Source organism: Equus caballus, chromosome 4 (assembly GCF_041296265.1).
Source record: "Equus caballus isolate H_3958 breed thoroughbred chromosome 4, TB-T2T, whole genome shotgun sequence".
NCBI classification, from domain to species: domain Eukaryota; kingdom Metazoa; phylum Chordata; class Mammalia; order Perissodactyla; family Equidae; genus Equus; species Equus caballus.
Genome location: NC_091687.1, coordinates 13,122,137 through 13,147,727, shown reverse-complemented (window position 1 = coordinate 13,147,727; position 25,591 = coordinate 13,122,137). Strand labels below are relative to the sequence as shown.

General features: G+C 43.5%; 1 protein-coding gene across 8 annotated transcripts in view; it reads left to right on the top strand.

The window, feature by feature from the left end:
• The window catches only part of GLI3 (GLI family zinc finger 3), a 263,246-nt gene that overhangs the window by 184,936 nt on the left and 52,719 nt on the right, over nucleotides 1-25,591 (top strand). For all 8 annotated transcript variants that reach the window (XM_070264361.1, XM_070264360.1, XM_070264358.1 and 5 more), the window contains 3 exons: nucleotides 10,940-11,153; nucleotides 11,957-12,070; nucleotides 13,634-13,774. In XM_070264361.1, coding sequence (XP_070120462.1) covers nucleotides 10,940-11,153; nucleotides 11,957-12,070; nucleotides 13,634-13,774 — 469 coding nt within the window. The remainder of the gene's footprint in view (nucleotides 1-10,939; nucleotides 11,154-11,956; nucleotides 12,071-13,633; nucleotides 13,775-25,591) is intronic.

The following is a 25,591-nucleotide window of genomic DNA, read 5'->3' as shown; positions in this document are numbered from 1 at the left end:
TTTAAATATCATAAATCCCCATTTTGATATGATGTCATTTTCTGCTGCATTTCTTTCTTCATTTAATATGGTCAGTAAAGTGTGGAAACCTGGAGCAATGCGAATAACCCTGCTTACATGCTAGCAGTCGGTGCGGAGAGAAGGGGCCTGGGTATTTTCAGGATTAGCCACTGTGGTCACAAATGTAGGCTTTGGAGCCAGGCATGTCTGTAGTCGGATTCCAGCTTTGCACTGGCTGTGCCAGCCTTACTTACCTGTCGGCTCCCCAGAGTTCAGTCTTCACATTTGTAAACTATAGACACAACACCGACTGTATTGGAAAAGGGGCACATTGTGTTAAAACTGGCGTGGATCTTCAGTGTCAGCAATGTTAGTGCTTTGCTTTCCCTGTTCTAAGTTTCACTTTGTGAAATCTAGAAACTGACTTGAGGGATAACCAGTAAGTGGTGCGACCAGTGGATGACAGGGAAAGGGAAGAAGCATGAAGAACTCTAAAAAGGGGAGCTGACTTTCTCAGGAGTAAAGGCCACAAGAGCGGATCTGGACTTCGGATGCGTTTAAGCCCTACTGTGTGTCAAGGAACACGGCAGGTGTGAAGCAACTCATGTTTTCATCTCACAGCGATTTTGGAACGCATAGTGTTATTCTTGTTTTATGCATCAGCACAGGGAGTCTCTGCTAGAGGAAGCTGGTGAAGGTCGTGCCTGGTGGGCATCAGCGCCAGCACTCCAATCCCTTGCTTTTTAATTTACCCCAAACACTGGCTTCCACACTCATGTTTTCTAATACCTCGTCTGCTTCCGGTATGGGCAGTGCATGTAGTAATGATGTCAGTTACGTTTCCACAGGTGTTATTCAGTGTTTAACGACGCACGTTCAGTTTTCTAAAAAGTGCTGTAGCGTCTCCTTCACATTCGTGTCCCAGTTCAAGCGTGGTTGTCCGAGAGGCTGAGGATAGCATTGACCACTATTTGAAATTCCCGTATTGTCTTGCTCATCTAGTAGTTGTCTGTGTTTCTCTCCACTAGAACGCAGTGCCAGAAGGTTGAGGGCTGTGTGGGTCTTGTTCATGGCTGCACACCCACCCCACAACATCTGTGCCTGGTCACCTTGACGCCACTCGACAAATATTTCTTGAATGAATAAATGTAAGAGCTCTTTAATGAGTAATTAGAATTCCAATCACTCTCTTTATTAAAGGAAGTTTCTGTGTGGTAGATGAATGCTTCTGGTTTTCAAAAAGTTATGGTCTATCTGAATAGTATATTATATGTCCATGAGGTTGATAAATACGTAGAGATAGAGACAAAGGGATGGATGCAAAATAAAGGAATAAAAAAGCAAATGTTTATCTTAAGTTTGTGTATAGTTCTTGTGTTTATATATTTCACTTAATAATTCAGACTACTATAAAAATACCATATACAGCAAATATTGACAAAAGCCCATCAGCATATTAAAACGTGGTGCTTGATTATGTCTAACTTTTTCAAACATGTTATCCAAATCTGTTACGTCTTTTTTTAATATCATAACTAAAATGATAATTCCAAAAAATAACTCCATGTACTTGGAAGGGACGTTGTGAAATATTTACTGTCTTAGGAAGTTTGAACTTCTCCATCATCCTGAAAACTGCCATCTAAGACCAGATGATTCACATTTCTCAAATTCAGACTGCAACCCCCACTCTGTATGGTTAAGGCCAATACTATAAATATCCAGTTAATGCCATTATACTAGAAATAGTTTTTCCTGCTGATCCCTTCCCCTAGAGATTGAACCACTGTTGGAAGAGAAGGTGTTTCAAATGAGCTTCATCCTCCTGGAGTCTTCTGGCGAATGTAAATGGAGTGAAGAAATGAGTAACCTGCTCATTTCTGACCCGCTCGTTCCAGCTTTCTCACTTCAGTTTAATGGCTAAAATGAAGGTGGTTTCATATCCTCAGTAGCGTTAGGTCTGGCGTGGCCAGGACGGATAATCTCGTGAAGGTGACAGTTGGATGCCGAGAGCCGCAGCTTCACCAGTCCGGGCAGGCTTCTGTTGCCACCACTGATGAGCTCTGCCTGGTGACAAGTGAGCCAGTGGTGTTTCCCGTTTCATGCAGTATCAGCCTCTGTGACAGCAGGCCCCTGAGCAAGGATGTATGTGGTAGGTCCGTTAACACTTCCTGAGACAAGTTAGGAGCCAGCTCAGCCTCCACAGCACCTTGGCTCTGTTCTGCTGCCTGCGAGGAGTAAACTCCGTGATTATGTCAGAGAAACAACCCAAAAATGAGTTGGGTGGGAAACATGGAAGAACGGATGAATACAGTGCCAAGAGACCAGTGTCCTTAAAACTCTCTGCATCTTCTCGAAATTATGAGACAAGCTTTTCTTCCCCGAGTATCAGTGAAAGTCATTAATACTAACTAAAAGAGAGAGTTTTCATTTACTCCCGGATGTCATTGGTTTCATATAGTATTTCATTTAATCAGTTATTCATTCCTCAAATATTTACCTGCGTATTCAGCTGTGTGCTAGGCATGGGGGATACAAAAATGAATGGAGGAGACGTGACCCTTGCCCTTACAGAACTCACAGGAGGAAGAGCCTCCAATCAGATAGGAGTGAATGGGTGGAGCAGGCAGAGCCCTGGGATGGGAACAATTTGGGTGTTGAGGGACTGTCAGCAGCCCAGGGTGCCAGATGGCAGTCAACGTGGGAAGGTGAGCCGAGGCACATGGTTGGAGGCAGGCAGGGGCCAGGTTATGCGCAGCGTCATGGACCACTGATCCGAGAACTACAGGACTCCTTCAAGTCTCCCAATGAAGTTGCATTGTTTTGGGGACGAAGGAGCTGATGCTCAGGGAGGTTGGTGGGTTGAATCAGGGGCACTTAGCTACCTGCTTGGCAGAACCTAGTCCGTCAGACTCTGAACTTCTTCTTCTGTTCCCCAGGCCTTACATCCTTCTCTCTTAGAAATCCTCCAAGGGGAGGCATGACTAAAAGGATTGGTGGGCAATGCCATTTTTAACAGAGAAGTAATATCTGATGATTTTTTAAAAAGGTGATTATGCTTATGTCAATATATGATTCTTCTAACGATGTCTGCATGGCTGGCCAGTGACCTGATTTGGGTGCTTTGAGCCAAATCTCTTTGGAGAGGGTGTCGCTGCTATTCCTGTTCATGGAGGTCTTGTCTGTTTGGCTGTGTAATGGCAAGTAGCTTTTCATGCCTTTTAGAACACTTTGATCATATAAAGCGTCGTGGACGTTTGTCCAAAGCATTATTCAGAGAGTGCGTTTATTTCAACGTAGACATTAGGATGATACTTAGCCATTTGCTGAGTGTGCGGATCTTTATTTGTTGTGAACGTGTGGATCTTATTTTTGTACGTAGAACTTCTGAGGCTGCTGGGTTTTCCAATAAGCTTACCCCAGGAGATTTTATGGATGGAAGTGGAAGCTTTATTTTTTGCCTTTCAAAGAGAAGCACATGCATGCATGTGTGTCCCCATACCTACCCATGTACAAATATTAGTAGCTGTTGGCCCCTTCTCTGCAAAACTGGAAAGAGTTGCTCTTACTTGGAATGGCAGCTGATGTGTAGTAGATCCCACAGCTGTAACCAGAAAGTGGATGACCTCTTTAGTGCAACAGCCACCAAGTAGCCACAAAGGTGGTTTTGATTAGAATGCTTCCTTCTCCCCCTTCCTCTCTTTTCTTGAAGTCACTTTCTCCAACTCTGGGGCCCTCATGTTATTGCTCTGGTGACGGTTTCCTGATTTTACGTGCAATTCTGGTTTCATGAGCGAAAGAGTTGGGAGAGGTGAGATAATAGAAAGTAAATATCGTCATTGCGTTCTTCAGCATATAGAAAACTGGGTTGATTGCAGCATGGGGTTACTTAATCCCAATGCCCAGACCGAAAATAATACATCATAAAACGTATCACATGAGTTTCTTTTAAGGGTGTTTTACAACTTCACATCTGAATGAAATTTAACAACGACGGCAATGGAAAAAAAACATGTGTTTAAAGGTAGTTAGTGTTGGTTCAACATTTAAAAAAGGCATCTCCAAAGAATCCAAAGGTGCCACATGTTCTTGACTCTTTACATTGGATGAGAAAGGGTGCTGCCTTTCTGATTTGGGCCTTTCCATTACCCCCCGCCCCACGGCTCTGCTCTGGTTTATTCTCTATTCAGTCCTGAGCCTACCCAGCTCGGAGCTGGGCCCTCCAAGTCATGGAGGGGTTCCAGAGATGAACCTGGAGACCCATGAGCCATTCCGCTGAAGCAAATATAAGTAAAATGTGTGGAGTATTACTCAGTTGCCCACAACCTCACTCATCCTTTCTCTGCATATACAGTGCGTGAGCACAAGGAACCCTCACTCTGCGATTCAGAGGAAATGAGATGTCCCGTGGCAACTCTAAGGAAAAACTATTATTTTAGAGAGGATTAGAATGCCATGTGGATTGAGGTCATTAAACAATAAAATAGAATCTTTTACTTTTAAGTGTGTAATGGCTGGGTAATCTAGACTCTTGCCATCTTCCTTTTATTTCCTCAATTTTTTTCTTAATTTTTATTTAGAAACAGATATCTTCCAATATTATAATCAGCTGTATTTACCCTTCCAATATAAAGGGCTGCAGCAAGCTGGATTGTGCTGTTTTATTTATTGTACCATTATTAAGTTATTCAGCATATCCTCCACTGTCTTACCCCCACCAAATAGAGAATTCCTGAAGCGTCTTTAAAACACATTATGGGCTTGTCTCATTGGCTATTTTAATTGGGTATTATGCATTTGACTTGAATATTAATGACTTTGACCTGCCTGTATGTATAGTAGGGTTGAATAAATGTTTATTGATTGATTTTCTACAATATAAACTTTCGGTGTCCCCACTTATCTGTTATTCCAGGAATTAAATATGAATTTGATTTACAGATAGATCACAAGGGTTTCTGTACAAATGTTGACTAACGTCACTTCCTTGGTGTGAAACAATGTTTGTTGTAAGAGTCAAACGTGATTATGAATTTCAAAGTTTTCTGTATTGATTAATTAATATATAACTTTCCAGTTACAAGTAACTATTTTGTTCTTTGGAAGTATAAATGGGATATGTGGAAAGTACTCAAAGTTAGTTGAATTAATGAATGATGTACTGTCTGGATTTTATGACATTTATTTTAGTTGCTTAATATCCTTCCTTTTTTCTTATACCCTGAATTTTAATCCAATTGGGGATAATTGCTGAGATTCCCAGACAGGAGATTTCCAGATGAGTGAGGCGTTACTGTGCTATTTACCAAAAGAGTAAGAAACAAGGCCCAGTGTGCGAAATTTGACCACATTTTGCAAAAGAGTGTTGACAAAACTCTCTGATTTTTGGTATAGAATGAATACATCAAGACTTTCTTACAGACTCAGACTTTGGGAATTTGAATTTTAAGTCTTCGGAAAACAGGAAAACTGGTTCCTACTCAGATAGCAGTTTGTTGTGACTTTTAACTCACTCCAGAGCTGAACATGAGGTGGAATGACAGAAGGAGTTACCCTTATTCAGAGGCACTCAGAATGCTGTCTCTGAGCATATAGTGGAATGCTTCTTTAGGGTATTTTATAAAACCGAAAATTCAGTAACCATACATCTATTTGGATGGATAGAAATTATATTTGATGGATGAAAACACCACACAGATTATAGTCGGGGATCTAAAAATCCACATTTTTCTCATTTTCCGCTCTTTAAAAAATAAAGGGCAAATTAACATTTAGATTAATTTAGTCTATAACTTGTCCTAGATGAGTGTTTCTCAAAGTGGTTTGCAAGGAACGCTAGTCTCTAGATGCTTCTCCAGATTCTGCTGCGAACTGTATGGGGGGGGACATTTGGAATGCACATTTGCTTATTAACAGTTCCACAGGATCCCCGGACTGCATTCCTCAGATTTTTATGATCTTGCACTTTTTTTCTTTTCCTCCTTAACACTTACTTCTGGGTCACTATCTCAGGAGGCCTATGACCATGTTAGTGTGTTGCTTGGGGAGCTCTGGGTCATCTTAACTCTTTCTACTGATCTTATTGACTAAATGTGGATTAACAGTCTTAAGTCACATTCTTATAAATGTTTGTGTTTTTTAAATTACCCCATATTTCAGGTGGTCATTTAGAAAAGAAGTGAAAGCTGTAAAAATAGTTTTTTTGTTTCTTTTTTTATTGTGGTCATAATAGCTTATAACATAGTGAGATTTCAGTTGTACATTATTGTTTGTCATACACCATATAAGTGTGCCCCTTCACCCCTTGTGCCCATTCTCCCCCCCCCCCCCGCCCCCGGGAACCACTAATTTATTCTTTTTGTCCATGAGCTTGTTTATATTCCATGTATGAGTGAAATCATACAGTGTTTGTCTTTCTGTGGCCTATTTTGCTTAACACGATGCCCTCAAGGTTCATCCATGTGGTTGTGAAAATAGTTTTTTAATTATACTTTATGAAATATTGAGTGAAGAGAATTCAAAAATCAGAATGTAAAATTAGTCTCTCTTCCAGTGATCGATAGGAAAGAACAGGAGGGGCAGCAGTGTGAGGGCTGGAAGGTAATAAAGCTCAGGTAGACCAAATTTTGGACTAGACTGTGTCTTTCTTTGGAGGAGACAGATTTATAAAAGTTTTCAACAATATCAATTTTTTGTATTTTTGGGAAATTATCAAATGAATACATGAACTGTTTAGGAAGATTTTTTTTCAGGTTTTCTAAAAGTAGTTTCCTTTAAAAAAAAAAAAGTTCCGGGGCTGGCCCCACGGCCGAGTGGTTAAGTTCGCGCGCTCTGCTTCAGCAGCCCAGGGTTTCGCTGGTTCGAATCCTGGGCGCCCGTGTGGCGTCACTCATCAAGCCATGCTGAGGCAGCATCCCACATGCCACAACTAGAAGGACCCACAACTAAAAATATACAACTATGTACCGGGGGGCTTTGGGGAGAAAAAGGAAAAATAAAATCTTTAAAAAAAAAAAACTAGAAAACTAAAAAAAAGTCCCTACTTCCATAATCAGCTAGGTCCATTCTCAGCTGTTGAAGCTACAGAAAGCTGTGAATCTCGACAGTAACCTTGTGTGTCCTGTTTTACAGACACGTTGTCAAATTGTAGTTTTCGGAGGAAGACATGTTTTTCTTTGAAGTGACTATTCTGAGTGTGGGAGGCAGAATAATGGCCCCCAGAGATGCTCATGAACCCGTGAACGTGTTCCCTCACATGGCAAAGGGAATTTTCTGGCTGTGATTAAGTTCAGGATTTTGAGATGAGCACGTTACCTTGGATTGTTCAGGTGGCCCTCGTGTAGTCGCAGGGGTCCTTATAAGAGGGAGGCAGGGAGTTCAGAGTTAGAGAGAGTGAGACGAGGAGGTCAGAGTGGTGTGGGGCCACGAGCTGAGGTTGCAGGCACCCTGTAGAGAGTGGGAGAGGCAAGAAGCCTAGAGACTCGGGAAGAACACAGCCTTCTGACCCATCGGAGACTCCGGAACTACAAGAGATAGGTGTGTGTTGTTTTAAGCTACTAAGTTTGTAGTTATTTGTTTCAGGGTAACGGGAAACTAATATACTGAGGAAGGGATTGCGTCCCTCATTGACTCAATATTGAGTGTCTGCTCTGTGCCAGGCGGCGTTCCAGGCCCGGGGACTCAGTGGGGCACAAACCAGAGTAGGGCCCAGATCACCTGGACCTTACTTTCCAGAGGGAAAGAGAGAACGGGGTTGCAGAGTGTGCCGGGTGCTGAGGTGAGAATAAAATTGTCAGACAGTAGAGAGTGACTGGATGAGGAGCTGCAGAGGGAGCTCATTGTGAGGGGGCCTCAGTCTCAGGAGGCCTCTCTGTGGAGGTGACATTTAAGCTGAAACCTGAGTGACAAAAAGGAAGCAGCCCTGCTGAGCTCTGGAAGGACGCAGTGACTCTCCTGCTGTCTCAGGAGGCAGAGCTTCTTAGGATGACGGCTCGCCGCCCCTCAGGTCAGAGGGCAGGAGGGGGCTGTTCGGATCCCCTCATCCCCTGTGGGTGGGAAGTCTCTGGAAGTTCTTGGCATGCACGGGGAGGAGGGTGTTCTCTCTGTGATGCTTGACGTGCACGTGCAGGGCGCCGTCATCACCCATCCTCTGCTGCTTCCTTGCGAAACTCCGTCGACAACTTCGCAGGCTGTTCGGAGACCAGGAGGAGCCTTGGCTCCCAAAGCGGTTCACTGATGCTGTGACAGAGCCAAGACCTTTTACTTCTGTCGTCAGATTCTGAATGGGCTTTGTAATCTGGAGGGAGCAGCCTGCCTGCCTGCCTGCCGCGCCATCGCCCAGCTCTTTGCACGGAGGAGAGTCTTGCTGTTGCTGGCTCCTTATGAATAAGGGCTGCAAATCACTCTTGCATTCTATATGTTCTCATATCCCTTGGAATGTAATTGTTGACGTGGATTTTAGAAAATGTTTGTTCCTGTCACCTGGTTTTACCAGCAAAAAAGCAGCCCCAAAAGAGGACGTGACCCAAATGTGTTGAAAGCTTTCACAGCCCCTTCCTATGTCTGCTGAGGCCAGAGAGAATGCACCTGAGGACAGGGGACGGCAGGGGCAATGCTTGGCCTCGCTTTTGCTTTCTCTGCTACATCTTTTTATTATTATTTTATTTTACTTTTTATTATCTTAGTTGTTGTTGTTGAGGAAGATTCACCCTGAGCTAACATCTGTGCCAGGCTTCCTCTCTTTTATGTATGTGAGTCACCACCATAGCATGGCTGACCTGTGGTGTAGGTCCACGCCCAGGATCCTGGGAATGCTGGGCGGAACCACAACACCATGGGGCCGGCCCTCCTACACCTCTTTAAAAGTAGTCATGCACCTACCCTGTCCAGCTATTAACATATGTAAATTGCTTATGCATACAACTGAGGATGATTTCTGCCTTGCAAAATGTTTACTTTAGTGGTCTTGATTCTTAATTAGGTCCTGACTTTTTGAGCCCCCAAATATCGTGCCCCCCAGAATTAGAAGTGTAAATGACCCTGGGGGCCTCCTTCTCAAGCCTAGCTGATGGTGGCGGGCTCAGGAGATAGGAACAGTGCATGGAGGGTCCTACAAAGTCTGTGTCACATTGTAAATATATATGTAGCGGGATCTTTTGTTTTTTGTTTTTTTAATGAGTAGAGTAAGGTAGTTACACTTAGTAATACCCATTCACCAAAAGGAAAGGGGGGATGGGTTAAATCATTGTGTTTTTTGATGAATGGCTTGTACACTGAAAAATAAATTGGACAAACTGGCATGGAGCTCGGTGAACATGAAATCAGCTATTAGAAGAAAGCTTGTGAACAAATTCTGAGGCAGATATGCATCTTTTGATTAATGCCCTATCAATCATCCACACAGCTACCTTAGCTAAGTCTTGCTGTAATCATTCATGGTTGCTTTCGGAAACACTGGCAGAAACTATAGCGCTGCAGAAACGCAATATTATTACTGATTTCTCCCTAACTTACTGTGAACAATGACTGTTTTCACCATGTTTCTGCTTCTCTTTTATTAAAGAAATACAATACAGAATGAAAGGAGAGTTCCTCCAAGCCTGGTGAAATTCTCCTAGGGTATTCTTAATGATATTCAGTCTTAAATGGGCAAGCTATTGTAATGCAAGGTTCTCTGTAGAAATAATAGTAATGTAATCCCATTGAAGCTGCCTTTTATGGATTGTAGTCAAATAGGCCAAATGTGGAGTCACATTAATGAACAGAGTATATCTTTGGAATTATTGCTTAAAGTTGTTGAAATGGTTTGAATTTTGTTATTGTAATTATTATATTCTCGGTTAATGCGCTTAACAGCAATAGTAATTAACCCACCAGATTGGAAATTTGCATGAATTCTACCTTTGACATTACAAGAAACCCTGATTCTTTCTGGGTATTACACAGCAGAATGGGGGAAATATATATATATTTTTTTTTCACTGATTATTTTTTGAGAAAGAAATTTTCATGAACGCAATTACAGTTTTTCATGCGTTTTTAAGCCATTGGCAAATTCCTCAAGAGCACTCCATTCTTTGAAGAGGATTTGATTCCTAAACTAGCCTGGCACAAAGAACAATCTGGCATTGCCTACTAGTCGAGAAATCTTTAGGTAACGGTGCAGCTTCCTGCGAACTTCCTGTAGCCTGGGAAACGCTGTGGCATAATGAAGTGGTGACAGGCATTAGCATGTATAATGGGCTTTAATAGACATTTAATGCTGTTTAGCTGGAAGAGGGAGCTGTGCTCTCCCATTGGAATATTCCTCCATCGGAGCCCATTGATCACCGATTTCAGCCAGGAGAGGTTAATCCATCAGCTTCTGTAACCAGACGGCACTGATGGAAATTCTTTAGGTGGCATTCTGGATGAACCAAGCTTTCCATCTTTACAAACAAATGAGTGATATGACAAGCATGGTGTTCAAAACACATTTAACCAATTGATTTTCTTTCCTCTTGTAATAAGATCTGGAGACATATGAAAGCGCGCAGTGTGAGCCGAGATTAAAGGAATTGCTCCATGCACGGGAACATGCGGGACTGAGAGCCAATAAAAGTACTATAAAGCATGTAGTCACCCAGGCTCTTTGTTATATAAAGTTTGTTATTGCAATAAATAGCTATTATTGAGCCGATGCCTTTTGTTTCCGTTTTGCTGAGTCTTTCGTGTCTGGGTGTGTGTGTGCACGCACACGCGTGTCTTGTCTTAGTGGTCATCCTTCTCTGGGAGGTTCGTAAGACGTTGGTCAGTAATCGTTTTTACCTGCTAATGAAAACAGACAGACCTGATGATGTGGCTCAGGATGGTAAAGCTCAGAGTGAAGGTGCAGGCGGGCTGTGCTCCCGGGTCTCTGGCTTCTGCAGACATGATGGTCCTGTCTTTGTCTCCCGCGCAGCCCCGCCCTGAGTTTCACCTACCCATCCGCGCCCGTGTCGCTCCACATGCATCAGCAGATCCTAAGCCGACAGCAGAGCTTAGGCTCGGCCTTCGGACACAGCCCTCCGCTCATCCACCCTGCCCCAACCTTTCCAACGCAGAGGCCTATTCCCGGGATCCCTGCCGTTCTGAATCCCGTCCAGGTCAGCTCTGGCCCTTCGGAGTCCTCACAGGTGAGAGAGGCAGCTCGATGAGCTGGTCCGTCCCGGTGATCCTCAAGGAGAGCCGTGCCACCGCAGCAGCGGTGAACAGGCAGGGTTCCACGGCATTCTCTGCTTCCATACTGCAGCCTGTCTTCCTAACCCGGGGCAGTAGTCTTCAGTTTCGGTGAACATGCTCTGTGTGTGCCCCTCACTCCTCATTACACAGTGGTTTCTACCACCAGAGTCATTTTGTTCTTGCTGGAAAAGTGGGCTGCTTGATAAGGCTTCGCTCGCCCTGACCCGGTGCTGTCTCTAACCCCAGTGGATGGAAACACACCATGTGAATGTATTGCCCTCGTTTGGGCCCTGTGCGCAGGCGCTTCAAATCCTGGGATGCTTCAGAGGAAGAATAAACCGTGCAGTGCCCTCTGTTCTGATGTCCACACTGATACCGCTCACAGAAGACTCTGGGTGCTCTAATTAAAGAACTTTGCAAATAGTTCATGTTGGTTTCCTACCCCCCTCACAACTTTGTTCTTTTGAATACACTTTTGGAGCTTGTTAAAGGCCAGGCCCCTGGCTCTATTTGTGTAGCTTTTAAAAGCCACAGGGAGTTTATACTCATGAGTTAAAAACGGGGAGCTGCCTCATGAATGTTTTCTGGCCTCGAGCACATTTTCTGCACTCTGTTACCACGGCATTGGAGCGTTATCAGATGCATGATTCTAGTGCCAAAGAGCGCGCTTGTCTCAAGTTGCACGTTGTAGCTATGGTCCCGCTCATTGATCAAAACCCAGTTTTTGTCTCTCTCTCCCTGCAAATGTGACCAGCAGAACAAGCCCACGAGTGAGTCCGCAGTCAGCAGCACAGGCGACCTGATGCACAACAAGAGGTCCAAGATCAAACCAGACGAAGACCTCCCCAGCCCGGGGCCGCGGGCTCAGCAGGTGAGGCAGCTGGCATGGGCCAGCTGATTGCTGCCCCCAGGCTGGTGTCTTTCACGGCATTTCCTTGTCCACTGACTTCTTGGCCTCATACCCACGCGTTTGACAAAAGGCCAGTTAGAGAGTCTGACTCGGTTTGTTTCTCTAGCTCAGAAGCAAACACACAAAACTGCAGGGAGCTGTTTGGGGTATAAACTGTGGGTCCTAGAGGAAGTGCTTGATTCATTTGTTCCTGTGACCAGCCTTCCGTCCTTAGCCTTGATCTTGGGCCTGAATTACGAGCTGCTGGCCCTACGCCGGAGCTGGGCAGAGCTAGCGATATCCCCCGTGCTGATCGTGTTGCCATTTGGTCTTATTTTGCCACTTCTCACTTGCCAGGAGAGCCTGGAGAACCAGGAGGGATCTGCTTAGGCTACTCAGATTCCTGGCCTTCACCCAAAGTCCTGAAAGGGCGAGTTCAGACATTCCAGTCTGGTCTCTGCTTTTAATCAGTTAGATTCTCTGCCCTCAGTTTTAAACTGTGTAGATTATGCCCATAATACCATCTCCTAGGGTCACTGTGCCTCACACAGGAAGGAGGCCAATGAATATTAATTCCCAGAAATAGTTGGACAAGAGTCTGGACATCCACCGAATCTGGACCTTGCTATGGCCAGGCTGCTTCAGCCCGGACCTCAGACTGCTGTAACCCACATTTTCTTTTTAGCGAGCACTTTCAGGATGGAATGAGTGGGTATCACGGGTTCCGACATCCATCCTTCCTCCTGCGTTTTGCTATCTAACCACCTTGCTGGTTACACTTAAACACTTGTATACAGTTTTTGTCATCTAGCCCCAGATTAGATCCCGAATCTGCAAACCTAATCGTCTGCCAGAATTCTGGAAATTCTTTGTATTTTCATTGCTGTGAAGCTGCCTTAGAAGACTAGCAAAGACTCTGGCGCCAAGCTTTAGATGCTGTGTTCTTGGGCAGCGAGCGTATCGTTAGAGATCTGAAGTTGAACCAAGAATACGTTATTCCTATAAAATCTACAAAGTGCCTCTCGCAGCCTCCAACGGCAGGGAAAACAGTGAGAATTACTAGTAATCCATTTCCCTGGATTCCAAAATATGAGAATAAACAAATTAATATACTGAAAAGAATCTAACCCAAAGAGGAAGACCAGTCTCTTGGGTAAAGACTACGTGACATAGTTTAATTGCTTCTGTTATGGGATGGATGACATTTTAGTTGTCTTTCATCTTTGTATTCAGGACAGCAAAGTTTGCCCTCCATTTCTTATCGTCGTTATGGTTTGGACTGTTGTCTTTAATCACAAGTTAAGAACCTCTGAAGATGTATTTGATAAATCTGAAAAAATGCACACAAATGATTCCAAATGTCTAACTTCTTCCATTCACAAAATCCAATTGATAGACCTGGGCTCAATTTTATTTTCACCGAAGAAATTCCATGGAGAGGAAGACAAATCTAAGTTATCTTTTTGCTCTCTCTTCTTATCTTTCCTCCCGTTGTGTCTGATTGTTTCCCTCTCTCCTCCCTTCCCGCCACCCCTTGCCTTTCAGGAACAGCCAGAAGGAACAACCCTGGTGAAGGAGGAAGGGGACAAAGATGAAAGCAAACAGGAGCCTGAAGTCATCTATGAGACAAACTGCCACTGGGAAGGCTGCTCTCGCGAGTTTGACACTCAGGAGCAGCTGGTGCACGTAAGCGAAGGGGACTGGGAGCTGGGCTTTACGACTCTGCGACCTTTCCTGCGGGGTCAGCTCCCCTGACCCTGCGCTGAGTCAAGTTTCTGAGCTAGCAGCGTTGCAGACCGGAGGGAGCTTTATGACTTTCTGAGAATAAAGAAAACTCTGAGCCACAGTGCTTGACCTGTTCAGTCAGCTAAAGCTTAGTGTAAAATTCAATAAAGTCTTCAATAGAGAATGTAATGACTCTGATCCTGTAAGCCAGAAAACACTATTTTGAGTTAGCGACTTTGATGGTTATTGAGTAATAGTAAGCTAGACATGAATTATTATTAACCTTTTAACCAAGTTTGATTCTCCTTTCCAAGACCCAGTAACAACAGAAAAAATTGTAGAGGTGGGAGATTTCCTTTTTTCCATTCTACCTTTTTCTCCCAAACCTTCACCGTCTAAGGAATCTCTTGTTATTTTACCTGGCAGTTAGTACTCTATGTGAGATGCGTAGGTGCTTGGGCTAAACCAGTTTCCTGACAGGAGGCCAACCCTTGTGGGGCCTATAGTTTCATAGAAAAAGCGATAAGTATTTTAAAGTGTATTTAGCAATGTATATTTCTGAAAACTGCAACTGAACCACACCTTCTCCTACCATACCAGGTTCAGACGTCTTTCCCTCGCCCCCCTATGAATTATTTCGAATAATGCAATGCATGCCCCCAGCCACACACACACCTGATTCGCCATATTTCCTTCGCCAGCGCTTCATTTTATTTGGAACTTTCTCTCAGGCCAATGGAGTCTCCCTGGTAGATGGGACCAGCAGCAACTGAGATGGAGGGACATTTAGATAATCGAGAATAAAAAGATGTAGGCTCACCCACTTCTATGCAGAAGCACTTGGGTCCATTAAGGCATTAAGGATGGTTTGCTAACTATGGCTGTATTCCTAACTTTTAATATGATGGAAAATCTGACAGAGCAGCGTTTATTGTAATTCTCTCCCCTCCTCCCAACATACACGCATGTGCACACGCACACACATGCCATGCACATAGACACTCCATTCTCTCTTCTTCTATAGTAAGTTTATTTTCAGGTCATCCGTATTTCTTGATAACTCTCCTCCATTTAAACACTAAAATTATAAAATTCCTCACACATCCCAGATGTTTCATAGGCTACACGAGCTTTTGAAGTGTGTCTTTTGCAGCTTGGCCCATTCCATGTAATATACTCCACACGTTGCAGTTTCATTACAGTATTAAATATATGGTTTGCCAGGTTTTGAGATCTGTTATACACAGAATGTTTTGAGGATTTAACATGACATCAGCAGGATCTCACCCCGCCCCATTTCTTTGTTAGTCGTGTCTTCTTGTAATTGTATAGAAAGAATTATAGATTTCTTAGCACAGCAAAAAACTATAGAAAGTCAAATGTTTTTAATTAAGGTATATTTCCAGATTTTTCCATGAACTTAATTTGATTCGTTCTCTTTAATTTGATGCAAGTGTTATTTTTAAGCCAAGCCTGACTTAATGGTTCTTTATTCTTGCAGACTGTTTTAATGGAAACCACAGACATTGTAATACTAAGGGGGGAAAACCCAGTTTGGAATTTTTCTTTTAATGTAGGGAAATATTCCCAAAGAGTAGGGTAGGCCAGGAATACCTTAGTGATCTCATCAGCGAACAACATAAATGAGGAGAATTATTTGTATAAGAGCTGCCATCATAAATGAGATGTTGGCCGTGCTGCTTGCTTCGTAAAAGGCCCTTCTGACAGATGAAGCCATCTCATGAGCCTTTTCTGTGGATAAGTCATTGCAGTTTCCAAGGAGCGCTGTGCGTATGGTCTGGCCGTTGTCACGTGAGGGATGAAATAGGAGCTTATCCTAAATCTACATTGAGAATGAGGTGTGTGGCTCACTAGAGGCCAGGGTGGAGATAACGTTTTTCGGGTTGTGGTAATTTAAACTTTTCCCTGCCTACTTCATGTGAAAGCTTTTGAAAGACAGTGAATATTGCTGGTTTTGTATTTAATCTCAGTGGTGGAAGGTTTTAGGTAGTGATAATGATTTAATGGAGAGATCCGAGTCATTTTAAGGTAAGTCTGCTTAAACTACCCTCTAAATGACCACCATGTGGTCTGTTTTACCAAAACTATCTTTAAAAAATGTGAGTGCATACATATACAGCGGAATTTTTAAAAATTCCTAATCAGCTAGAAGAACTTCATGTCAGGATTAGAGTAAAATCCAATATGTTACCTTTATGATATTAATTTTAGCCTGAGATAAATTATATGAGTAGGTAAACTTAATTAAGTGAATTAAAAATTATAACATACAACAACATAAATAACGATGCTAGTTTGTATCACTTGTTCTCCACCTTTTTACTCATTGTCTGAAGTGTGGAAATTCCAAATTTGTGCGTTTAAATTGATTTTACTTTGCAGGACACACAAGCACCTTCATAGTCAAGCCGGTATCTGGTGGCGTTAGCCGTGGCTTGGTGTGGAATAGGCCCTTTATTTTTTTGTTGATTGAAAGAATAGCTACTTCAAGTCCACCTAATTACTTTGCTGGCAGGTAGAAAAAATACCAGTTGCAAAAACCACTATTTTGGGAACAGAGGGAAGCATTAACTCTTTCCTTTCCTACGACTTTCCTTGGAGAGAGGACATTTTGTGAATTAGTTGAATTTTCATGCTACATACAACCAAGAGGCAAGGTGTTAAACCATTCTGATGCTCTGCCTTATTTATAGCCATGACCCATTCTTTTTCCCCCTCTTACAGTTAATAGAAAGATTCATGATTCTTCATGGTTGTCTATCTCGTGTCTGACAGTTCCGACGGCCCGCTAAAGCAAGTCACTATCTATAATTGATATCCTTCCGTGGAATAGGGTGCTGGCTGCAATTGAAGGGCTTTGCTGAAAGCTCTTAAATCCTGACAAGTTCTCCCCTTGTTCTGGTTCAGTCGCTGGGCTGCCCGGTTGGAATTCCAGAGTCATTTGAACTTGGTGCAAAAGGGAGACATGTGTTTCACATTAGCAAATCACAAAGTTGAAGAGGAGAATTAGGGCCTCAGCTGACTTTGCCCGCCAGGTAGTCTCATTTCCAGCGTAATGCACTCCATGTTCTCTTGAAAAGATTACCTCGTCCCATTACTGTCCGAACAGATGGGCTAAATATTGCCTTTCCCTTCTCTTCTCCTTTATTTCAAGCTCCTGTCCTTCTCCAATGGCGTGTTTATTCTAGGTTTGCTGTGGGGTCTTTATCACTGGTATGTTTAATTAATTTCTCTTCCCAGCAAGATAATTATAATTGGGCTTAGTTACTCTCAAGCTAGTATTAAATTTATCATAAATTTACTTCTACGCCCAGAAGCTAAGAAGATAAATGTATATTTTTGTTAACCAGGTTTTTGTTGTACTTTATCCCTTTCTTGGTGTCAATTAAAATAGAAGGGAACAAGAGAATAAGAGGGATATACAGTACAAAAATTCAAGTACGTTTGATTAAGACTGAATTTATTATTGATTCGTCAAAATGCAAGCACTTTCTCTTCTCTTGGCTTCTGAAAGCACATATTCTAACATCTCAAAATCAGTTGAAATGTCCACATTTTCCCTTCAATTCTAAATTAATTAGACCCCCTTTTTACTGTTGTGCGTTTTATATTACAAAAGAAAAGCATCTGAAATTTATTTCTGAAAGCCGTACAATATTCCTTTTCAAAGTGTTTCTCTTTTTGTTTTGCTTTGGGTTTTTTTGGTTTAGGTTTTGTTATGACGTAAAACATCTCCGATTCTGTCTTTTGGCCTGGCTTCTCACACAGATGAGAGAGGCTTCCAATGTATTAAGACCCATTTCCCTCTTGTATTAATTTTGCTCTAGAAATCAGTTCCTCCTTTGGCTCTTGGATGCTGGAGGCGTCTGAAATATGTACAGCATGCAAAATAAGTCAATGTCAAGTTCTCTGAAACCTGTGCACTTCATTTCTGATGACAGTATATATGCCCCTCAATGTGGGTCTCCACTGCTGCGTGGCTAGTTAAGCTTGAAAACATCACCACTGGGATCTGAAAGAAGAAAAATAGTCTAATCACCATACCTAATGTGCACCTGTTTGCTGGATCCCTGCGCTTCCTTCCCCTCTGCGTCAACAATCCAGTCCTCTTTCTGTTTAAGAAATAACACATATAATATTCTTTCCAAAGGTCTTTAAAAAGTCGAATTATTTTCTTAACAGTTTTATTCCCCATCCCCAACAGAATGGTCCTGCGGGGAGGGCCTTGGCGGTGACACTGTGGGAGCAGTGGTCCCCGCCAGTGGGGCTGAACGGCAGAGAACGTGAGCTGGGTTGATATTAACCCAGCTTCAACTGGGTGGCATTGAAGTCACTGTACTCCTCCATTTGTACCATTTAAGCGTGGTGTCAAAAATTCACCTTTTTGTAGTGTGATTAACCACCTACTTGGATTTTAAATGGCTTTCATATGCTGCAAATTTTGATGTCTAGAAGCATGCTGAAGCTTCCTTTATCAGAAGAATACAGTTATAATCACCTTTGCTGCCATTTGAAAACAAATTCTATACATTGGCAGCATGAAAATGTAAGGCTTTCTTTTTAATATCGTGGAGATTAAGATATAAAGGAAGCACATCTAATCTGTGAAGAATTGATGCACCCGTAGAAACACGGGGAAGAGTTAGGATGTGGTGCAGACATTATTTTCATATTAATACCACGATCCTAAATTTGCATTTTAAATGTTTTCCATCTCATTTTGATCCCTTTGCTAAAGTTGCATTATGTATCCTTACCTAAGAGAAAATTGGGTTTAAGATGTGATGGGGTCTCAGATACGAGGCAGAAATTAGTTTTGTGTGCATATAAAACCTAAAATGAATGAGTGCCGATTTTGATCTTATTTTCCCTACGTGGAGTTGCTAGTTAATTTAGTTACTCTACTTATTTGGAAATATTGCACGTAAAATGTAGACTAAGAACCACCAACTTCAAAGCCATCCTTCGACAATTGTGCCTCAGGGGTCACGTTCTTTTTAAAGTTACTGACGAAATTGCACCTGCAGAAATTGTTCCCATAAAGACACTCAGGAGATCAGACTGAGTGGGGGGCATGGAGGGCTGTGTGGTCCACCAGAGACAGCCTCCCAGGGCCAGGGGAATTCTGAGTGGCAGCCCCATCTCCGCCCTGACCCTCGGGATGACCCCCTGGAACCGTTTGACCCTTTGGAACGTTATTTTCTCACTTATCATACTGTGAAACAGCTGTGAAAATAAATGCCATCCCCAACGTGCAAGGCCAAACAGAGATCACGTGCAGGAGGCCTAATGAGAAACAGACAGGGGGCTCCGCCAGGTTACTTGTTTCTCTTTGTTTTATGTGTTTGTTTGTTGCAGGGTAGAGATGGGGAAGTGACGGGGGCTTGTGGGTTTTGTGGCTTCTAGGTGTCAGCTTCCGACCTTGTTTCACATTCATTCTTGCTGATCTGGGACACGCACTTGACCGAAGCCAGAGACCCGGTTCTTCCCCAGCGTGGGACTGATGGGCGGGACTTGGCCAAGACCTTCTGCCTCCTTGAACGTGGGTTTTAGTCAAAGCAAGGGAAGAATTTGAATTGGATAGGCCTTTGGATAGGGATGGCCACAGGTTTCGTCTCAAGTGCCAGTGTCTTTGCTGGCAGCCGCCTGGGCTGCTGTGCTCAGCTCTTTCCCCCTTTCAACTGGGGAGGGGACTCGGGTAGGGGGCAGTCATGCCTGGATGGCTGCCCCCTAGTGGGTTCCAGAGGAGGCAGGTACTTGCCATCTCTTTCTCAGGGTCTTTTCCAACTTGAGATTAAATGCCCTCCAGATAATTCAGGTTAATTTTTCTAGGAGGTGGTATATTGATTACTTGAGTAATTATTGAATTACTAAATTTCCCTCTTTCCTAATGGACCTTAACCCTTGAATGAAGAATAACAAATCAATCTTTTGAATAGGATATAACTGGTACAGAGTACGGTATTAGTTACTTTCTTAAATTTGTTCGGCCATTGTATACACCCTGAAATGTTTCATCGAAATCTTTACCCATGTAACCGTTGCTCCATTTGGAGAGGATTTTCCTGTCAAAAGCTTTTTGGGTGATAGTTTGGGTGAGATTCCCTGGAATATTCTGTATGGACTGACTCTACAAGCAGGGATGATAGTCACTCTGGGCTGGGCTGGGTTCCTGTTGAAATATACTCACCTATACAGATGTTGCCGGCACCACGTGTCCTCTTGTTCATCAGGAAAGTATGAGCTGACATTAGCAGATGAGCCATTCGCTCAACAGCTCCTCGTGGACGAGGGTCTGGGGACAGCCCGTGTGCTGCCCGCCACCCCAGCTCTGTGGTGGCACATAGCTAGCTTGACTTAGACCTGACCCTCCAGGACGGGTCCTTCTCGTGGGGAGGGGGAGACAAGGAAACGTGAAAGCATAGTGAACAACATGAGGCAGACATAATGAAGCCGTAATTGGGTAGTTAAGATTCCAGGGGCTCAGAAGAGGGAGAATGGCATGCGGGGTACCCAGAAAGGCTTCTGGGAAATACGGGTAAGGTCAAAGCAAAGCATGGGATCCACTTTTGAAGCATGATGATAATGATGGTGGTGATGAGGATGATGGTTTTATAAGAAGAAACAGCGCCCAATCCGAAAGAAGGCTTTGGCTCGCCACTGTTCTCCTGTGACAGTACCACGGGCCTTTCAAAGCTGACAGACCTGGGTTCAAGGCCCGCTTCCCACCCTGGACAGGTCACATTCCGTCCCTCTCTGTGAAAAAAGAATAACAACAGTATTTACTTCATAAAACGGTTGGGGAAATTAGCTAGAAAATTATACTCAATAAAATGTCAGTGAGTCTCCTCATAAAAGTGAAAAGTATAAAGAGATTTACTGGCTCCTGAGTCCATGCAGGTCACTTAGAAAACAGATTTGGGTTGGAATTCTGGCAGCGTTTGGGTTGGCATGTCACCAGGAAATTAATAATTGCATGAAGAGGCAGAGTAGACCCCCATTCATGAAGCCCTAAGAGAGGACTGGAGACGACCCTACATCCACTCCTTGGACCCCAGATCCTCCCTCGTACTCGCTTGTGCTGTGTTGAGACTCAAAGCCTCGTCCTGCTGTGTGTCGGTTGTCCTGATGTCCTTCTGAAAGTTCTCCTTACTGGTTACCCTAACCCAAGGCCTTGCAATCTGGGCAGGGCAGAGGGTTCTTTGTGGTGGGGGCCGTCCTGTTCATTGTAGGACTGTTAGCGACATTGCTGACCTCCGCCCACCAGATGCCAGGAGTGCCTCTCCTCTGTTGCGACAACCAGAAATGTCTCTCCAGACATTGCTAAATGTCCCCTGGGGAACAGAATTGTCCCCAGTTCTGCCCCAAATCTTTCCTCTTGCAGTGGGGGTGAAAAAACAAAAACAAAAATGCATAGTTGTGATTAAAGATAAATTTTCTCCTGCTTAAATATACTTTAGAATGTTCAGATTAAAAAGAAAAGGGGCTGGCCTGGTGGCATAGTGCTTAAGTTCTCGTGCTCCGCTTCCACAGCCTAGGGTCATGGGTTCTGATCCAGGTGTGGACCTGCACACTGATCATCAAGCCATGCTGTGGTGGTGTCCCACGTATGAAATAGAGGAAGATTGGCACAGATGTTAGCTCAGGGCTAATCTGCCTCGCCAAAAAAAAAAAAAAAAAAAAAAAGATGACCTCATTAAATAGTCTCTAGCAAAAGGCTTATATATGTGGTGTGCATGCATGTGTGTGCATGTCTGTGTGTTAATTGGCAGAACTTAATTTTGAAACCACAGTTGCTAAGTAAGGTTAAGCACACTTGGTAGTTCTCAGCAAGGCCCATAACCAGCCAGGCTCTTTGTCTTGGTGGAGAAATTCCATCATTGGTTTTTTTGGCAAACCAAGGGAAGTCACTCAGACTTCAGCTTCTGAGATCATAGCAGGCGGGGCTGGAGATCAGGATCCTGCTTTGACATAAAACAGAGCTCCAGGAACAGAAAGCACTTCTCTAATGCAAGGACTTTTTGAAGATTCAGAGGCATTTAGGCTTTTCTGAGGTTAGCTAAATACTGCCATAGATGGATTTTTTTTTTTATTTCTAGAACAATTTATGTTGGCAAAAGAAGAGATCTCTAAGTGGCATGTCCTCAAAGGCCTGGATAGGCCAAGGCCTTAACCTTAAGCCATCTCCGCCCGCTCCACGCAGTTACCAGTGAAACTCGCATCAGTCAGTGAGTGGGGGTGTGGAGAGAGCAGTGGATGGTGTGTGGAAGATTGCTCTTTTACGCCTACATCTGCCAAACACCGTTTCTGACTTTGAGTAAGTCACCCTACAACTTCGGTCCTCAGTTTCTCATCTGTAAGGTGGAGATAATAATATCCATCCTGCTTTCCTCACAGGGTTTTTAATTTGTCTTTTGTTTGCACGGATAGAATGAGGTCATATAACAGAAATGCTTTGTGAACTCCAAAGCTTTATTCAAGTATAAGAAAGAATAGAATCCAGGAGAAGTAGTGCTAATAAACAGAATTAGCTGAAGAATGGAGAGATTAAGGAGACTTTTCATCAAAATACAAAAAGAGCATATGTCATTGGTTGGGTTGTGCCCACTCACCTGTGTAGGTCGTTGACCTTACCTGCTACAATACATCATCACCACCTGGTGGCCGATACACAAATTGCAGGCATAGCGTTGGAAGGAAAAAGCCATATGCATATCAGACCTATGGACTTGGGGTTGGGGCTGGAGGGAAGAACGGGACCAGACTCATATGTCTCTTATGTCTATCCTTTTGAGTAAGGGGGACATACGTGGCAGGCTGTTCAGACAGATAAAGAGCAGGCTGTTGAGAGAACCACAGATACACAGGCAGAACAGTGGGACAACAGGGAGGGTGAAGGTACAGAAGGAATGAGAGAAAGGATTTGTGGAGATGGATTTGAACATGGTCTTGAAAGGCAGCTGGATTTAAATAGGCAAAGGCCATTGCAGGGAGGTGTTGACAGAAAAGACAGCAGGAAGAACTTAATGGATGCAGAAAATATAGGAGGATTTCATGGATGATAGTGACTAAAATAGTAAAAGGCTGGAATGTTTGACACTTCTTAGAGTTAGAAATGCAATTACAAAATGATTCATTCTATGCTTTTGGGTTGAAGAGTGGTAAGTAATGCAATGATGGTAGAACCAAAGTGTCTCTGGATGGCAGAGGGCAGAGTGCAGTGGGAGGTCAGGTTAAGGATCAGAGTGGCACCATTTCAGGGGCAGCCTGACTGCTAGACTAGGAGTCTGACTTCCACTCCAGGCAGCAGAGGAGAACCAGATGTTCCTGATGACAGGAATGGCTTGAGCCAGCATGAGCTTTAGAAAGATGGGGACTGAGCTTTGCAAAGCCCCGGAAGCTATACGTGTGATGTCTTGAAGAGGGCAGGGGTAGAATGGGGCAGGGCCGGAAGTGAGACTCCACCGGGGAAATTATTTTAAATTATTTTTAAAAACTTGGAGGATGGTCTGCAGATGTTTCACAATGACATTATAGCTAATGTGGATGTTGTCGATGTTGGTCATAGAACAGTCAGAAGTTTCTGGGTTGCTGACTGAGCACCTGGGGGTGGTTTTGCCCTTGGAACCTTTGTCTCGTGTGTCTGGGGCCCAGGCTCATTACTTAAGGGCCCTGAGATTCTGTTTTCTCTCTTTAAAGTAGAGTAATCAAAGTTGTTGGGAGAATGAGCTGTGATGACATATGGAAGATGCCTGCTACAGTGTTAGTCAGTTAGTGATGGTTTTATTGTGATGATTATCACTTTTCTTTTTTCATTGCTTTGTTTTTTGGCTTGCCTTATTTTGTAGTTATGAGGACGTAATCCCAAGTTGTGAAAATGTCTTCCTAATCAAGAAGGCAAAACTGCGCCAGCTGTCTTCTGTCAGCTTCGCAGGATCGAGGTGGGGAGGTCCTCTTTACTTGGCTGCCCCATTCTTGTCTCAGCTGCTCCCTCCACTCTACGTTCATGGATGTTGTGTTTTTCTGGGTGCTTCCTTTGCGTCTCAGCACACGTTATGGGTCCCAAAGAGCCGAGAGCTCTCTCCAGGACAGGCCGGAGAGCCTGGTTCACAAAGAGCTGGTCTTCCCAGTGGCTCTTCTGGGAGGTAGCGAAAGTTCTCTCCTGTGCCACTTGGCGAGAGATGGCGCAGTTTGCAGCACAAGATAAAACAGTCGAACTGCAAATGAAACACAGCCCTCACTGTAGTCTCCTTATGTTTAAAGGAGATAAACTGCACGGAAGTCTCCGTACTGAGCCATTTGGCTTCTGGCAGCAGCTTTAATTGCTAAAATGCAGATTTTTTTTTTTCTTGATCAAGGGGGGATTATTCTTGTTATCAGTCTAGGGCATCTTATTTCAAGATGAAAAGCCCTTACGGAATCGCAGATGCCAACGTTTATACAAAGGTTTTTGGCGATTGACAACTCAAAGAGAAAAGTATGATTTATTAGCTTATAATGGCTAACCCTGAGCATTGGTCTAGGTCCCACTGATTTGTGAAATTGCTTAATGTGAACTGCCTTTTTATGCCACTCAAGCCCCAGGTTACTCAAATAAATGTAGAGTCTACATTATGTGATATGTTACAGGAGAGGGAAAAAGGAAAGGGGGGAAAAGGAGTGAGGTGGCTTCTTAAATCCATCTTGGTGGTGCCTTTTACAGTAGTGGGGCTGATAAGCCGGCGGAGGAAAGATTAATAACGAGGCTTGTCGCTATCAGTACCCGCTTGTCGATTCTCTGTAACAGGGCTGTCTGTTCAGCATGGAAATTATTGATTAAATAAAAATTGCTATTAGATCGTGATGTGATCCATAATCACAAACAATGGTGGACATTCCGCTTTTAGGTCCTCAGCCATGCATCAAGTTGTTTCTTTCTTTCCCTTGCCGTAATTTATATCGCGCTGACACTGGAGCTCATTAGGTTTATCCTTTCTGCTCGGAGGCAGGAAAGCGTGGGCACCAGCAGCGTGGACTGGCCGAAGGGGCGGGCGGAGGAAAGGACGAGCTTGGTCAGGGGCCTGGCAAGTTCACTTCCTGGGCTGCAGCAGGCTTTTTGTTTGTTTTTTAAATTAAAAAAAAAAAAGATGGTAAATACACATAGTGTAAAACTTCCCACTTGACCGTTGTATTTGATTTTTTTTTAGTTTTATTGAGGTATAATTAATGAATAAAATTGTATGTATTTAAAATGTACAATGTAATGATTTGATATATGTATACATTGTAAATTGATTAATACCATAAGTTAATTAACACATCCATCACCTCACATAATTATCTTTTTGTGCATGTGGTGAGAACACTTAAGATCTACTCTCTTAGTAAATTTCAGGTATATAATACAGTATTATTAACTATAGTCGCTATGCTGTACATAGATCATTAGAAGTTATTCATCTTTTTGTTGTTGTTGAGGAAGATTGGCCCTGAGCTAACATCTGTCGCCAATCTTCCTCTTTTTGCTTGAGGAAGACTGTCCCTGAGCTAACATCTGTGCCAGTCTTCCTCTATTTCATATGTGGGTTGCCACCACAGCACGGCTGCCAATGAGTGGTATAGGTCCACACTCTGGAACCAAACCCTGACTGCCGAAGCAGAGCATGCCGAACTCAACCACTAGGCTACAGGGCTGGCTCCAGAAGATACTCGTCTTAAAACTGAAAGTTTGTACCCTTTGACCAGCATCTACCCATTTCCCCCAGCCCCCAGCCCCTG